Consider the following 18,030-nt stretch of genomic DNA (forward strand, 5'->3'; position numbering starts at 1 on the left):
GAACATCCCTTCGGCAGATATTAGCTACTCACAAATGGCACCCTTACAAACTCCAGCTACTGCAGCATCTCAACGAGGATGACCCAGATTGGCGCACAGAATTTGCAGAATGGGTAAAACAAAAATTGGAACAGGACCCTCAGTTCACGCAGAAGATTTTGTTCAGTGATGAGGCAAACTTTTATGTGAATGGTGAAGTTAACAAACAAAACCACCGCTATTGGTCTGACACTAACCCACATTGGATGGATTCCTCCAAGTCTGTTGGAACAACAGAAGTGATGGTTGGGTGTGGCATATGGGATACAATGATAGTGGGTCCATTCTTCATCAATGGAAACCTAAAGGCCACTGGATATTTGAAATTGCTACATCATGATGTGTTTCCCTCTTTGTGCACTGAAGCTGGCACGTTTCCGGAGTTTTTCCAGCAAGATGGTGCACCACCACATTATGGGTGCCAGGTCCGAGCATTCCTAGATGAACAGTTTCCTGGAAAGTGGATTGGTCGCCGTGGGCCAGTTGAATGGCCCCCCCAAGGTCTCCCGATCTGACCCCCTTAGACTTTTATCTTTGGGGTCATCTGAAGGCAATTGTCTATGGTGTGAAGATACGAGATTTGCAGCACCTGAAACTACGGATACTGGATGCCTGTGCTGGCATTTCTCCTGCGGTGTTGCTATCAGTGTGTGAAGAGTGGGAGAAGAGGGTTGCATTGACAATCCAACACAATGGGCAGCACATTGAACACATTTTATAAGTGGTCAGAAACTTGTAAATAACTCATGAAAGAATAAAGTTACATTGAAACCAAGCACACCATTGTTTTTCTTGTGACATTACCAATAAGTTTGATGTGTCACATGGCCCTCTTCCTATTGAAAAAACAAAAGTTGTATCCAAGATGGCCGACTTCTAAATGGCCACCATGGTCACCACCCATCTTGAGGAGTTTGCCCCCTCACATATACTAATGTGCCACAAACAGGACTTTAATATCACCAACCATTCCCATGTTATTACAGTGTATCCATATAAATGGCACACCCTGTAGATCCTTCATTGCATGATGACTCTTGAACAGCTGACACTGGCCTCACTCAACCATTTGGGAACACATTGTCTGTTGTGCTGACTTGGTCTTTGGGCGAATGGGCAACTTTTCACGGCTTAATTATACTCCGGATTTCTGGATATCTGATCAATTTCTTGTTTTCTGCACTTCTGTTTAAAGAAGTATTAATTAAGGTGGGGAAAGCTAACAAAAGCCTAATAGCCAATGGCTTCGAGATCAAATTTTGGCAGATGCTATCCGCTTTTGTTTCCCCATATTGACCGTTTACCTGCATGCAACTAAAGCCTGTTCAGTCGTGACTGATCAATAGGTGTTGTATATTGTTAGGCACAATAATAAATTTACAATATTAGAAACCCAATAATTTAAGAACCTGCTATGACCAAGCACTTGGCAACACTGGGGAGAAAGAAGCAGAAAACTCCCTTTAAAAAAATTCAGCAGAACCAAGCTCAAGGAGGGCAGCCATCTGCTGCAACCAGTTGGGGTTCAGAGAAAAAACTGGAGAGAAAAGATGAGAAAAGGAAACAGGAAAGAATACGACACACAATAGAATTCTTGGCTCAGGTAACTGCAGGCAGGCAAGAAGCTACTGGGAGACCGAGGGCAAGGAACAGACCATGAAAGAAGAGAAAAGACACAGTGCTAATGGCATGCAACAGTGACATATAAATGCATGCAGTAAATTATTACGGAGAAAGCTTCCAGTCTGCATGTTAAGCTAAGCTAACCGTCTGCCAATTATACCTTAGGACTTGAAAATGGCATCTAGAATTGAGTTTGTTCTCCCACTAAGCATTGCATGAAAGATTGCTGTGTTTTCTTTGTTTTCTTGGACTAAGGCCATTGAATCTGAACAATTTTTATTGGGCCTCCTCCATAATGACTACAGACCTTTATACTCCTCCACAGCAGATAGTGAGAAGATATTTTCTCACTCTGTGATTTCTTCTGCCAATGCCATGAATGACAAGAGAGTCATTACTGCATGAGGCATCAGGTTCCACCGAATCACTTCTGCAAGGCAACAGGGAGCATAAAGTCACAGATTTATTTATGGGAATAGTGTGTGAGGCAGAGGTGAAAGAGCTTGCATAGATAGATAGAGAGATAGATACTTGACAAAAATTCCAAACTATGAATGACTTAAAAAATTCAACACAGCTGAATTATTGTCAGTCCTGAGAGTGTTGCTTAAGTGTGCACTGCTGGTTTTCTACTCTGTTTATAGGGTGGCTCCCTCTTCTTATCTCTGCACATTTGCAGGTGCTCTGTCAGAGGCGGATCTCAGTATCTACTAATCTACCACAGTGGCAACTCAAGAGCCGGAGCAGCAGAGTTGAGGGCACAGCAGCACCACCGGCACAACACAAGAAAGCCGCTCTTCTCTGGCAAATAACCAAACGATCGATGCAAGATAATAACAGATCTGAGTAGTTCTGGAACCGCTTATCTAAAAAGAAAATACGGTTGCTGTTGTTCTGATTTGTTGTATTGACATTTTTTTTTCCTTAAAAGGCATCATAAAATATCAAAATGTATTGATGCACCTCAAAATGTACGGTTTTGACAGTGGCAATTGCCTCTTGGAGTGAAGTTTGAAAAGCTGAAACCGCTAGGGAATGTACGCTATCTATTTTTTTATAGAGAAATGGTGGGTTTATATCTAACCCCATATCACCGTTAGACATCTTTCAGAGATAACTGTGATATAACACTTATTGTTTCCAATTATGTATGAAATATCTGAGAAAATCACAAAATGTAATAAGCCCAGGTACATGCACCGACAGTAATTAAAGAACCTCACGCTGATATTGAATTACCGGCTCTCTACAAGAGGCTCTGGGAGTGAAGGGAACAGCACGAGTCCCTTTATGAACCGTGTGCAATGAGAATATTCTTCTCAATCAAAACAAAAAAAGAATGAATGCGCTTTAAAGTGCTCTTCAACCCCTCCCTTCAGACCCACAACCTTCACTGGATTTTACCACGGCAAATTGCAGAGGAAAGCACCTGGGCAGAGGAGCGTATACAGCTTTTATTAATCTTTCTTTTTCTCAATTCTTTGACTCTGACAGCTTTTAAGTGAATAGTCTGCTCAGGCCTATGTAGCCTTGTGGAGTCCAGACATAGCCTGCTGAACACTGTGACATCTCCACTCCCTTCAGCTCTAGTGCTGTAGCCTTCATCCAATTTACCATGAAAGGAATCCAGACAGTCCCATAATATGACCCACGGCTGCCTCGATTGAACACGGTCGACACTCTGGGCCCAGGCTTTACACACATAACCAGCCCGGCTATCTACAGAGGACCAATGGCTGCCTGCTACCCAATGATAAGGCCCATTGCCCAGGGAAAGAGTGGACACGTCTATCTGGCGGCATTTTACAGGAAAGAGTGCCCCCTGGTGCCTCTGAGCATGCTGCACACTTCCAGAGCCAAGCCAGTAGTAAACATATGGCCTTTAACTGTATTCGGGGGTGGTGGTACTGTCGGACACAGATTACAGCAGCGTTTCCTCTGTAATTTCATGCAGCAGCAGTGCTTGTTTTGTTTTGTTTTTTTCTTTTTGGGTATGTGTGGTTCCACATCGATTCCCGTGTCAGTCACAGTTATCTTTCCAATGCAGGCGACTGCAGTGAGAATATTTTAACTTAATTTTATCACAATGAAAACATGACTTGTCAGCATTAGAGCTGTGCCTCTGTATGATGGAAATTAGGAAAAAAATATATCCATATAGGCACTTTTTGTGTCGCTTACACTGCAGTTGTTATGTGATACCACACCTCATGAATAACAAGAGCTCAACGCCATGCGGTCTATCGTACTCGACTCCTCTGGTCCACATCTCTTTCCTCGGAGAGTCAAACAGACATGCATAAAGGCCACGGCTTTAATGTATTTTTTCCAGACTCATAACAGCTGGGAAGAGACCAGTGTTTTCTGTCACTAACTGGTTCTATAACACGCGAGATAACAGAAATCGGCAGCAGTTAATAAAACCTGTGTATTAACTTCTTTCAGTACTGTCAGCTAAACGCTGCCACAAAGCCTTTGATACCCTTGAGAAATATGGTAACTAACCAAATTACCACAGGCAACTTAAGCATCTTGGTAGCCATTTTGACCGTTTAATTTGAAAATGGCTCAGTATTGGAATTTGGCAAAAAAAAAAAAAGTTGCATCTCCCCTATCCTCTTGTTTCTCTTTATCTATGAGAGGCTGAGAATAGACACAGAACTGGAGCAGGGAAACAGATATTTATACCTTTATTTACCAGTCTGTACATGTGTGCGGATGTGAAGGCAGCTTCTCGACTCTCGTGTTGGGGATGTGCATCATATTTTGGATAGTGTGACAAATTGGGGCCCTCGGCTCCATGATAGTAGGAACCAGGACCATTGAGCTTGCATTATTCATGAGGACTGGAAATGTCGAGCTGTGATATGGTGCCGACTAGCACCGCAACAGCCGGAATAATCTCAGACTGCATGAGCACAGGGAGTCTCCCCACCTGAACCCAGGCTCTGGGGGAAAAAAGAAAAAGAAAAAAAAAAGACGCTATTAGGCTATGACGACACGGGTTAGTTACATTTAAGTTTGATTTCCCCCACAACAAAAGGGCTTTCTTTTAAACTGGGTTTCTAATCAAATCATTCTTTATTTCAAAATCTGAGCAATTACAATCAATTTAACATATTTTCTATGCACTACAACACTCAGTTTAACGTCTGAGCAAACTGCAGAGTTCAGATCTTAACTGCTAGAGTGCCCTCTTGTGGCCATTAGGTACATTACTATTACTCGGTTGGATCCGCTTTGGCCTTCAGAACTATTTTAATTTTTTGTGGCTCAGATTAAACAAGGTGCTGGAAACATTTCTAAGATTTAGTGTCATGATAGCATCGCACAGTTGCTGCAGGTTTGATCTCCCATTCCACCACATGCAAAATGTTCTCTTTTGGGTTGAGGTCTGGTGACCCATTTGAGTAGCGTTTTGTTAAAAAACGAAAAACACCACCAAAACCCATCTTCTGATGCATGACACAGCTGGATGGATCCATGCTTTCATGCTGATCTTACCATTCAAATGTCACAACAGAAATCGAGCCTCATCGGAACAGGCAATGTTTTTCCAATCTTCTATTGTCCAGATTTATTGATCCCTGGAGTGGCACACAGTGTGGTCCTCCAGCACTATAGCCAGTCTCCTTTAAAGTTCAATGTGTCTGGCACTCACAGATGCTCTTCTTCACAGCTTGGTTGTTACAAAGTTATTTTAGTCACAGTTGCATTCCTATCGGGTCAAAACAATCTGGCAATTCTCCTCTGCTCTCTTGCATTGCATCAATATTTTTACTCAGAGAACTGCCACTTACCAGAGATGCCTAAATGAGTTGCTGCCATGTGGCTGATCAAATGTGCGCAGTTGAACAGCTGTAGCTAATAAAGTGTGTATATAGCCTCTCAGTGTATATTCTGACAATCCTATCCATTATTCAAATTCTTATCTTGCCATCACACATTTCATGAAAACTAAACTTAAAAGTAACTTAATATCACTGAAGAATGCATAAGAAATGAACAAAGTCACTCTGAGAAGTATCAAACTAAACTGAAAACAACAAAAATAAAACTCAAGTTAAAACAGGACGCATAGCTAACATTTTCAAACTTCTGAACCACCAGAGTCCCTTCCAGTCCCCTTGGAAAATAACTAATTTTATATAACGCTGCCTGCCATTGTTGTGTTGCTGCATGCATTTCATCTTTCCATTTTTCCCAAATCAGGAAAAATATAAATCTCAGCAGTTATCATGAACAACGAAGGGATGAGTTAAATGTCTCAGTTTCAAGAGAAAAAAACAAAAAAAACCAAAAAACCCCGCATCATTTCCACAACACTGGTCAGATGTATTGGCATCAATTTACTTCTCTTATTATGGGAACTGTAGAACTTTATTAGAAAATGGAACGGCTAATTGAAGAAACGAATGAGGAATCAAGTAAATTAGAACACCAAGAGAAAAATTAGAGTGGGGACTTGCACTATTCTCAGAGTAACAAGATAACACAAAACAAGTACATAAAAGCAAGAGGAGACTTCAATATCTCTTTTATTAACTCTGACACTCTGTGGTCAGATAGAAAAGGATGAGCGTTACACTTTTCAAGTTGCTTCCATGACTTGTGCAAACACTAGACGGCATCTGGAGACAAAAGGGGAAAAAAATCCTTAGAAAGAAAAATGAAAAGAAAGACATCTAAATGCAGAAGAAATGAATAAGTGAATTTAAACCTAGGTGTTGATTCTTTATGCAGTTTTATTGATTCCCAGCTTCATATAAACTGGATGTTGAGGCATAAACATAGTACATTTGAACAAAAATATAACCAATATTTACAATTATTGTATTAAAAATACAAAAAACAACCGATAAGTACTCCACCAATTGTCTTTTTAAAAGACATACAGGTCAAAGTAGTACAAGAAAGAATGAAGAAAAGAAGATCATCACCAGCTAAATGTACATTTCTCACTGACATCACACATCAAACGGAGTAGCAGTTCTACCTACTACACTTATCTTTACGCTTGTACATTGTTGTGCAACGTTTTGTTTTTCGAACTAGGACTCGGCCCGCTAATATGCACATTATCTTCAGAGTTGAATGAAAGTGAATGATGCATGTCACCACTGTATTACAAACAAATTATTAACAATCCATCTGCAACCATTACACAAAAAAAAAAAAAAAATACAATAACAAAAGAAACCCTAGGCAAAAAAATGATTAGAGTGAAGTCACAGAACACAGTGGAAAACACTGCACTCATTCAAAGACTGATCAATGTGATCAGTGCCACTCTGAAGAACAAAAAGTTTACGTTTCACAAGTGGATTCTTAATCGTTTAAATTGGCAGCCTTGGATTAAAAACAAAACAAAAGTACTTCATTTGTCAACTACCTCACCGGAGTCAAAGAAAAAAAAAAGATCAAAACTTTCAGTCGCTTCCATTGATGCTGAGATATGATGTAAAACTGGATGCAGGCATTAGCGATATACACACAGCATCCACTGAGCTGATGTCTGTAACAGAAGAACAGAGTTTCTGGGGATGTATCTGGTAGCACGACAACAGAGGGAGGGAGGCAGGGTCGCTCTATGCCGAGACAAAAAGATCTACTATACTGTAACACAGTCTGGTAAAACCACCTGAAGCCACAAACAAAACCAAAAAAAAAATGCCCTACTGAGTCTTATATATATTTTAAAAAAACAAAACACAAAATAAAACAACAACAACAAAAAAAAGCCAGGGGAAGTATCTTGAATAAGGCATTTCATTCCACTATTGCTTGATTCAAGGCTTGCTCTTGAAACAAGGTGATTCACATTGGGGACAACCGCCGAATGAAATGTTTGCAATCATGGCATCATAAGGCGCTTGGACATTCATGAGATGTGGCGTGTGTTTGTGTCGGGAAGAAGCCAAATCTGAATTAGTGGATATTTTCATTTGGAAGGGAAATGGGTGTATATTAAGACTATTACAAGATCATGTTGCAAATGTAGATTCACATTTTAAAACAAAATCAGCCCTGCTGCTGGTCTGTGATCCTTTCATCAGTAAAAATAACGGAATGAAAGGCAACTTTTCTAATATTAGTGCTCGATTGCTGCTCACAGTTTGTACTATGATTCTTAGATTTCTCGATTTAGCTCGCTTGTGTGCCTCTGATGCACTGTAGAGACCAACACAACACCGTTAAGCCTCATGTGATTCCCAGTGGGTCATCTCTGTGCTTTTTCCTATAATCGCCATCAAAAGTCTCAGTGTAAAACAAAGCAACTAGATGATACAAAGACTGAGATATAACCAGACACACTCTGCTGATATGCTTCACTCATACCCTGGTATCCGGGGGTGTGGGGGGGGTGGCAGCAAGCATCTGGTAAAATCTGATATTGTGCTGAAAGTGCTAGCTTTTGAATTATACTGTGATTTTGTTTATGCTTGGGTATGCAAAATGTATGGTGTGTGTGTGTGTGTGTCTCTGTCTGTTTGTGTATGTGTGCACGTTGGTTCTCCCACCTGAGTCCTCCCTCCTAGCTCTTTGATTTAAACCAACAAGTGATTAGCTTTCATATGTGACATGAGATAATACTGGATTCAGAGTTCAAACCCTCAGCAACAGATGGGTCATTTCAGTCCAGGCAGAGAAATTATGGGCTGACTTGATTTCTCTTTTCGGTCCCCCAGAGTGCAATCAAAGAAACAAAACTCAAACAAACAAAAAAAAAAAAAAATCTAGTGGGAAGTTGAAAATTAAGAGTCAAGTCAACCGTTTCTCTCAGTCTTCAGCATTAGTCTGTTTTGTAGTTTTATTTGTTCTTGGGTTGGTTTTTTTTTTGTTGTTTTTTTTTTTTTTTTTTAGAAAGTAGAAAATGAGAAAGTGCAGATGAAGCTCAACACGTCATGATGCTGTGGTGTCAACAGCAAGGTCTGGGATTTTGTTATTGGTGACGGCGGCGGTGGTGGTGGTGGGCAGTCTTAAGAAGTCAGTCCTGTTTGTAACAGTAATATTTATGTGGTTTTGTGTGTCTGTGGCTAGGGTGAAGCCCCCCCAAAACCCAGTGCCAGTCAGGGTTCTGCAGTCTTATTTTTTCCAAAGTGCCAGGCATTTTTTAAAATCGTCTTTGACCTTCTCTCCATCTCTTCTTCACAGTATTTTTATCTTTTTTTTTTTTTTTCTGCATGCAGGGTCATTCAACCCTCCATGATGCTTTAAGGCGGAGGAGGGAGATGAGCAGAGGAATCCACCAATAAGGAGGGAGAATCAAGTGGAGGAGGCAGGCACGTTATGTCACGGATGAGTCTGTTTGCCTGTCTCTTTAATCCTGCCCACCCTGAACAAGGGGCACTTCAAGTTACTGCAAAAAGACGTCCACTGTTGTCCCTCAAACCGCTGACACCTGTTCATCCTCTGTGGAGAAAGAAACAAAGATAGGCATCGGTTACCTTGAATGAATGCATGAGCTAGAATGTAATAAAGTTGAAGAGTTAATGAGGTCAGCAGTGGCAATGTGTAGAATGAAAACCTGCCTGAGACACCGCTCAGGAAGCTTTTACTTAATGTAATGCCAACAATATTACCAAAGAATGCCATCACTTTTCTGATCAGCTTTAACTCACATCAATCTGAAGTTTTCGAGGGAAGTTTTCAAAGCTTGACTAAACTTGTTTGATTGGACACAAACACCGCAGTACAACAGTGCTGCTCAGTCATCTAAAGGCAGGCTGTGGCGTTTTCGAAATATAAAGCAATAAAGGATTTTCAAAGCATTTTCTCCAAGCGCATTTGGCATGGTGCTCGGATAGTTTTGCCTGAGATTTTGCCCAGATAATTAACAACTTGCTGATGCCAACTCTGCCATGGAGCCATGTTAGATTGCATGGCAGATGTCACAGATACATTCACTACAACACTTCACTTTGCTGTCTTCCTGAAACCTCTGACATATGAAGCCAAAAAACAGCTTGAACATTTCCATGTGCTTTATTTAAGCTTCCAGTTGGAAATGTCCTCCACTGGAAATGCACTGCAGTATCTATTTTTAACAGGTTTGAGATGATTTGTTGACATCGGGATTTTTTGTGTATATTAGCGGCAGGAAATTTTTTTACTGTTTCTCTCACTGTTTTCCTTCCAGTGGCCTTCTTTGAGTCATCACTCTCAAAAAGTTGGAAAAATGTTTGTAGTTTTGGTCTGTTTCAGTTCCAGTTCTTGATTTCTTGCATCAAATCATGGATGAAATCAAGGACAGGCAGCTTGTGGGTGGAAAAAGGTTCTAAAATGTCAATTTTGGTAAAATATTTTCATGTTGCGTGTCAAATTTCTTTTTGTGGCTGCTTTTAGTGTGTAAACAAACAGCTGTTTATTAGGCAGGCATACTGAACTACCTAAACTAAAACCTTTTTTCAAGCTTGCACATCAGCCTTTCTTTAAACTAGCCTTTCATGTTAGTCTATACATTTATTACTTAACAAGTGCACATCTATCCACATTTTGATCTTTCTTCGCTACACCAGACCACTACAACGACACACAGTATATTCAGAGTCACTGCAGGCGAGTCAGGGGTGTGCTGGTGCAGGTGAATGGAGGTGCATGTTTTCAGGCACTGACTGCATGGGTGAGAGGATCCTAACACAGTGTCTGCTGATGAATGCTGTTTGGACACGGTGTGTGAGAAAGTGAGAGAAGAAGAGCAGAATGCGTGGTGGTAGAGAAGTAGTGAGTCTAATCCAATAAGTATGACTCATGCATGATGACATATTGCGGGTAAGAGGTGAGGGTCCCACTCCAAATCAAGACTTTCCAGATCAAGTTTAATTTCCACTGACTTTTGGAATTTGGAGTGGGACCGGTGCTACTAGTGCTGTGGGGGTTGTATGCATCTCTGCTGACATGCAGGTTCACTGGTGTGGAGGGGGCAACCTGATAAATTAGTTTTTACCTGCCTTGGGGAGTCGGGCCCTGCCTGTTAACCCCCGTACACACACTGTCATGGTCTGGGAGTCTCTGGTGTATGCTGTGCCACTGGCTTCCTCAGAGCGACTAGTTTGGAAGACAAGGACTCACCCTCCTCTTCCTCTTCAGGCTCTTGCTCCTCGGCGGGTGAGCGAGTGCGGTGGAGGCCGCCTGCCCGGTGCTTGGCCCCCTGGTGGGCCTGGTGGGAGTCGGGCGACTGGGTGACCATGCGCGAGCGCTGCAGAGCTGTAGTGTAGTCTGGTGGCCGCCGGCCTGAGTGGGTCGCTGTGGACATGGGAACAGACTGGGCTGAGTGCTGTCCCTCAGCGAGGTCAGAGATGGTCAAGGCAGTGTAGCCGGGGGGAGTCGGGGGAGGCTCGCGGTAACGGCCCTCTTTTCGGGCTGAGGGGATACAAAAGAGAGACACGTGATGATGTGTTTTATGAAGCTTTTTTGGCAGCGACAGCAGAAGATGACAGAAATCAAAAATTAAGGGAAAAAGAGGATGAGATGCAACATTTAAAGATACTGTCATTAAATGTTACCATCTCAAATCTGGACTGCTCTGCTGCACAGAAGAAAAACAATCCTTCGATAGGATGTAGGATTACCTCATAATTTTGGGATCTATGCCCATTTCATTCTTTTTTTTTGCCAATAGTTAAATGAGAAGCAATCTGGGAACCCAACAGCTATCCTCTAATGATTTGGCCTGTGGGTTGACTGATATTTGGGCCCCATTCAGCGCAGCCAGTGGACATCGCGGCCAAAATTCTGGACCCGAGTCACTGTTCAGGAATGAACATCAAAACTGTGAAAAGCAAAATGCTAGCTGATGGTTTCCAAATACATTTCCCTCTTGGTCTTTGCAGGGACAACCACAGCCTGCCCAAACATCATTGGTTAAAATGAGCTGGATTACAAACTAAAGCCACAAAGACATTTGTTTGTTTAATCCAATGTTTCTCAAACTGTGGGGCAGGCCGCAATAATGAGACACTGAGCTGCTGCAGGATGAATGTATAATGTTTAATATTTATATTAGGACACGCCAGGAAAAAATTCAGCACCACTGGAATCTGTACATTATTTTAGGTCTAAAATTTGTTATATTGCAGGTAGGTTTCTTTGTGAGGTGCACAAACTTGAGGAGTCTCCTCATGACTGTGAGGTAACAAAGACTTTAGAAAGTCACTGCAATTAAGTCAGTAAACAGTCCGACTCGTAATGGTGCATAATAAAAACAAAACAAAAACTTAGCAGTCACTCACAAAGGCCGCCTTTATTTCCGACAGTGATGGGTGATGGAGATGGTCGGCCGAGCTGCTTTGCCTCCTCTGACCCGGTGGATGTGATGCTACTTGTTTCTGGGTCGGTGCTGACGTCCTTTCCTCCTCTCCTCTTTATGGTGCCGGTATCCCCCTCGGAGTCCTCCCCCCAGTATGCTGCTGAGGACGAGGAGGAGCTGGCAGATGCCCAGCTCCCCCTTGCCTGTGCTGCCCACAGTGCAGCTGATCCCCCTAATATGGCATCTGGCCCGCCAGGAGGGAGCCCTCCAATGCCGCCTCCACTTCCACCACCGCCAAAGGCCAAAGTTTCCCAACTACGTCCTTGCTGCATCGTCTGGATATTGTCGTGGGAGCCAGAGGAACAGGACGTCCAAGAACCACGGCCGCTGTCTGCAGCATCGAGGGAAACACGGTCTCCCTGATCCTGAGTCAGTTCCTCTGAACTGGGTGAGGAGAGTACTGTATGGCCGCCAGCATAAATGCCCCGACAGTCCTGCATTGATGAATATGACCTAGGATATGATGTTTAAAAAAAAGAATAAAAGATGACGACGCTTCACCTCAGAAGGAAAAAAAACAAACAAAAAAAAAAAACAATGATTCACTTATCAAGTTCTCAGTAATCCTACCCAAGACTGTACTGATCGGGGTCAGTTGTGGCTCTTCGTTCCAGCCTTGATCCTCCAATGTGAGAATCCCCGACTACTCCGGAGTGACGAAGTCTCCTCTCCTCCTGGGCCATGTCGAAAGAGGAGTTACTAACGAGACTGGAGCGAGAGGAGATCTCACTGTGACCAGAGTCTGAGTAGGTGTCTCCCATCCTGTTGTAACCTGGAGGAGCGAGGAAGAAGTGGAAGACGATACATTTATGTACTTGCAGTAGATCAGAATTTACAGTTTTTAATTCATAGTCATTGGTAAAAGTAGCGCGTGATTATGAGAAAAGCATTCAAATTCTAAGTGCTTATCTCTGTTTTTACACAACTTAAACCTGGCTGACTAAATTAAATCCATACAGTATCTGTTTTATAGTATAAATCAACTCTTATTCATGTATCATCTGTCAACTTTAATATCATATTGGTCTCTCATACTCTGAACAATGAGAGCCATCGTGCAGTACATAGCGGTAGCCACTAGGTGGTAATTATAGCTCACCATGACCGCAGTCTGGAGAGTGGTGTCAGAGGGAGGGAGGATTATTGGCTTACCCTTCTTGGGCGAGCTCTGGGGGGAGGTGGGAGGGGAGGAGAGCTGGGAGGAGGCATTGGACACTGTGTCCTCTGGCTGCCTCCGGTGTCTTTCGCTTCCCTCCTCTGAAAGAGCGAGGATCTTCTTCAGAGACTGCGGGGAACTGGTGCCTGTGGACATTTGCAAAAAGATGAGCAGAATTAACATGAGGAACACTGCAAGTCCCCAAGGGTGCTGGGACGCTAAGCAGCATTGTCTGGTTTTTTTTTGCATTTGCTTATTGCCAGCCAGCCTCTTGGTGGCAGCACTGTCACAAAGAAGCTGAATCAGCCATTGTCTGCAAATAAAAAGATGAGGAGGACAAGGTAATAGGAGCATGTACAAGGACAAGGGAACAGGAGATCTATACAGAATGCTGTTCATGCAATCATGCACCATTACTGTATCCACCTGTACGGAAAGCTAAACCAATTAAAAAATAAAAAGATTCAAATCCCAAGAATTTTACCTTCATAACTATCCAATGAATGTTCACAATCATAAAGCTTTATTCTAGAATAACACGTATCCTATTCTCTCAATGATGGGAGGGGGAAATACCATTAAACTCAAAAGATACTTGAATACTGACGGTTATGTGTAATCTTCATCTTACCGAATGGTGGCAGATCCTTGACTTGCACTTTCTTTCGAGATGGGTAAAGGGCCACAGCGGGGACCTGGAGAGCCTGGTTTCCTTTGGCCAGCTGACCCCTTTGTTGACTCGCAGCTCTGGGCACAACTGGAGAAGTGTCTGGTCGTTTCCCACCTGCATTTTTGGGCACTGAGTAGTGGGAAATAAGTAAGTATTCTGTATAGATATACTTCAAGTTACATTTAATAGCTAAATGTGTTAAAAAGGGCTTAGAAGGAAGAAATTTGCTCTTAAGACTTTTGTATCGATCAAAACTGAGCTGCACGGCTCACAGAGTCTCTCTGACCACTACTCCCCAGTGCAATGACAACAAAGGAGGTTTGGCGTCAACAATGAGGAAACTGGCTAAGTAACTCAGATTTTTATTTCATGCCAGTGAGTCCTTGAGGATCTGCTTCTGAGCAGTGAAGTATGTGTGAGGGTATGAGTATGTCTCAGGAGAATTGCGCTCAGGCTTCGATCTTTTATAACTTCATATTTTTCCCTATTAAATTCCCCAAACCCCAAAAACTGAAAGAAAGAAGAAAAACTGCAACAAACTCACATGTGCTAATGGAGGGTTCACACTGTAGGGAGAGTGTCTGAAGACTCTCCTCATTCGTTTCCAGGCTGAGGTTGGACAGGTACTGTTTGACCTTCCTAGCCATCTGGGCATCCTCGTAAAGCTTTTTGGCATTTAGGAAGGAACTGCGTCGCACCCGCTTCTTGTGCCCACCTGTCTGTGTGACGTCAAGCACGGCGGCGTTGGCGCTACCCTGACTTAGCGACCTGCTTGTGCACATGAACATAGAGAGGAACAGAGACGCACAAACAAGAAGACAAAAAAAAGGTGTGGCTTCAGACTGTAAATGACTCTATTTTGAAGTAAAACTGTATATTTGACACTATGAGGCTACATAGGGAGCGTGGTATTTAAAACTCGAACATGCAGAGACCAGCTTTAGTCATTTCTCCCAACTCCAAAACATTCCAGACATTCCAGACGGCAGAGGGAGAGGTTGAGCGATGACGGCTGCAGTCAAACAACAGGGCAGTAGAAAGAGGGGCTAGCGTAGTGCAGTCATAGTTTACATTTCTGTGGTTTGAGTCAGAGCTGGTAGTTGTAGTAGTAGTAGTAAAAGCATGTTTTTTTTGCACATGGTCTCAGCCAAACAGCACCCTGGCAGTCGCCTGTGGTGTTAGTCAATGAGAAGCCACATTTGTTCTCGATGGTGGAAATAAATTTATCACGTTTCAATAAAACATTTTCAATTAGTACCTTATAACAACAACAAACCACATTTCAGAGATATTATTACGAGACAACAATCTCACAGCTACAAGGCATGGATGTTGTATTTATGAGATTAAGGTGCTAATCATGAGCTGCAGATGTCAAATTGCTTTCTTTTGTTTTTGAGTGAATGAAATGTAAATCTGCATGTTTCCCATTAAATGTTGGCTGTGCACAATGGTGTCCCATTTGACCACAAGAATGTAAAGCATGTTGCAGAGTATTTCAGTTCCAGAATCTCTGGCTGTTTGGAGCTTTGATAAGCAGATCGACCATCAAAGACAGGCAAAACTTTGAAACAGAAGCTGCATGCATTATGTTGGGAAACAACATATCAGAAAAAGGTCACATTTGCTACTTGGAAGCTGGATATAATCCTTTTATTTGTCACGCGTGTGTTTATCTCATGTCGTAAACAGTATTCCAATTATTCCCATTATTTACTGATTCTCAAATAATTCACTATAACCTCATGTTGGCATATGTGACCTTTGTTCCACTGAATATCCATAGGTTAGCGTCAAGCAGAGTTAGGAGGATTTAACTCAAAACGGTTAATGAAAGCAAGGTTTCAGAGGGGAAGCATGCAAATCTGCAGGAAAAAAAGGGTGCATGGTGCAGAGAGGGCAAAGGTTGTAGGGTCACCAAACTTACCCTAAACTTCTCCATTTCTTCTTCCTAGAGGGTGTGTGCCATGAGCAGAGAAGCATGGAGGGCAAAGGGTGGATGAGTTGAAAGAGAGAGAGGAGACAAAGCTTAGGACAGGAAAGACCACCAAGATCACCAAAGAGAAGCAATTTCACCAACAGACCCACGTGAAAGTCAGCAGAAAGGAAATCAAATGGTAACACTCGACTAAGAGGAGACATCATTAGACAAAGACTTTCACAGAAGCACTGAGCACATCTTATGCCAACAATGTGTACAAGGAAACAGTTGCTAGACGAAGCAGTTGCCAAAAAGAACAGCTGCTTAAAGGAAAAGCGTGAGGCAGGAATTGGACTCAATCTACGTGAACCGGCTAACCCCACAGAGCTGGTTAGTCAGCGTAGTGCCGGCTGGTCCTACAGGGAGAGTGAAGGGTCCTTAAGAATCTAAAGATCTGACTTTGTTTCCTAAATATCTTACCTTGTTCGGAACATAAGGGCTGGGTCCATGTTGACAGACGCCATGCGACCAACATGGCGAATTTCTTTGGCAATCATCCGCAGCTTTTCAAAGTTCACCAGGCCGTCCACTTTAGAGTCATTGCCTGAAAAAGCCAAAGAAAAAAAAGATCAATTACAGAGTTTAAAAACTACAGCAAGTAACAGAGGACCATAAATATGGCTAACCGTGAAGCATTTTTACCCCTTGAAACAATTAGATTCTGTTTGTGGTTACTGCATTTATACAGCAAATCAACACAATTTGTTTTGAGATCACTGGTGGTCTGTACATAAAGAAGTTGGTCAGAGAGGTAAACTTAAAGTTATGGATAATTCCATGTATAGCAGATGATAGGAAAGCTAACTGCAAAATTAAAAGATCCAGACTGAAACCAAGAAGCAGTTACCTACTTATAGTTGGCTTTCACATTGAGAAAAGCTTACATGAAAAACAGCCAGTTGTCCTGTATTTCAATAACAATACACACTTTTTAAGATTAGAAATATATATAGTATATAAATGGGTTGTATGTGTGTGCATGCCTGGGTGTTCGACTTTGCAAAATGGATTGTTATTTAGGTTGCTTTTAAATGATAGGTGATAATGCAAAAGTGTTTTCTTGCAAACTGATAGTAAGAATAGTTTTTTGTTTTGTGTATGATTGAGCGCTAGTGTGCACTGCTCTTGAATCTGATGCAGTGCAGTGGTGATTAAACTCTGTGGGCCTGTGTGCATATTGGCAGTTTTTGAATAGATTTTGAGCTGGAAACTATCAGCAGTATCTGGCAACACTGACTCCTTTCAGAAAAATTGTGCAGAATCTGCAGCTGTGTGTGTTGTGTAGTGTCTAATATAGTAATGTTTACCGAGTGAAAGATCTGAGCTAAACAGATATAAAATAATGTAAAAACACTAGAGTAAATCTGCCACACAGGAACTTTGCAAAAATACTGCCAATCACAAAAAATTGAGAGAATCCATAATTATTTTATAAAGTCGGTCGTTTCATTTTGTTTTACCTTCATGTAGAAAGGTGAGGTCCTTCTTGATGACAGGGAACAGGGGGATGATTGGTGGCTGGAGGTTTTGATTGCTGAGGACATTCCTGTACTTGGCCATGTTTCTTGAAGGGTCGAAGAGGTCCTGCAGGTCCCCGAACAGTTTCTCATATTTGCTTGGCAACTTCTCCCATGTGCCTCTTAGTCTGGAGACTGGAGCCAGGTTCAGACCACTATAGGGAAAGCCGTGGCAGTGAATATATAATCAGTACAACAATTTGTACAGACATCACAACACAGAAGAACTTCTGTATATTAATTTGACTTAAAAATATGACCCAAAACGTAAAATAAATCAGTTTATTGCACATTCATTGTCTCACCTGATGATTGCGAACATGGAGCTAAAGTTCTTGCACTCGCGACAGTGCAGGGCTATCTTGATGAAGTGCTTGATGATCTTCATGCGTTTTAGCTGGTTCGGTTCCCGCGTAACCTCAGTGGCCACCCAGAAGGTCTCGTGGTTAATTGCCTCCTCGAAGCGCTTGAGGCTGACAGAGCCAGTCTTTGAGCGCAGCTTGAAAAGGTCATCGATGTATTCGGTGGGCTCGATGGCGCAGAAAAGTTCAAAGGCCCGCATGGAGAGTTGCGTGGCCACCTCCACGGTGCTGAGCTGTAACAAAGAAATCTGTCCTTCTCGAAGGAGGTCCTGGGCATCCTCATCGGAACATAACGTCTCTGTCTCCATGTTGCTCTTTAAGTAGTATCTGATGGAGGAAGATGGATTGCAAAATACTGGTTAAACATTTGCCA

The 18,030-nt window shown here is 42.3% G+C and overlaps 1 protein-coding gene across 11 annotated transcripts in view; it reads right to left on the reverse strand.

Annotated features, from left to right (window-relative positions):
• Positions 1-6,182: 6,182 nt before the first annotated feature.
• rapgef2b (Rap guanine nucleotide exchange factor 2b) overlaps positions 6,183-18,030 on the reverse strand; it is a 109,911-nt gene continuing 98,063 nt past the window's right edge. For 5 of the 11 annotated variants that reach the window (XM_084954569.1, XM_084954532.1, XM_084954513.1 and 2 more), the window contains 11 exons: positions 17,601-17,984; positions 17,239-17,450; positions 16,199-16,322; positions 15,725-15,748; positions 14,342-14,568; positions 13,759-13,926; positions 13,124-13,273; positions 12,542-12,743; positions 11,895-12,424; positions 10,610-11,025; positions 6,183-9,075 (listed from right to left, as the gene is read on the reverse strand). In XM_084954569.1, the coding sequence (XP_084810695.1) occupies positions 10,658-11,025; positions 11,895-12,424; positions 12,542-12,743; positions 13,124-13,273; positions 13,759-13,926; positions 14,342-14,568; positions 15,725-15,748; positions 16,199-16,322; positions 17,239-17,450; positions 17,601-17,984 (2,389 nt within the window). In that variant the 3' untranslated portion in view covers positions 6,183-9,075; positions 10,610-10,657. The remainder of the gene's footprint in view (positions 9,076-10,609; positions 11,026-11,894; positions 12,425-12,541; positions 12,744-13,123; positions 13,274-13,758; positions 13,927-14,341; positions 14,569-15,724; positions 15,749-16,198; positions 16,323-17,238; positions 17,451-17,600; positions 17,985-18,030) is intronic. The other 6 variants (XM_084954543.1, XM_084954527.1, XM_084954584.1 and 3 more) reach the window with 4 other exon arrangements.

The sequence above is a fragment of the Perissodus microlepis genome, chromosome 2 (genome assembly GCF_051167445.1).
Source record: "Perissodus microlepis isolate ML-2025 ecotype Zambia chromosome 2, ASM5116744v1, whole genome shotgun sequence".
In the NCBI taxonomy this organism is placed as follows: domain Eukaryota; kingdom Metazoa; phylum Chordata; class Actinopteri; order Cichliformes; family Cichlidae; genus Perissodus; species Perissodus microlepis.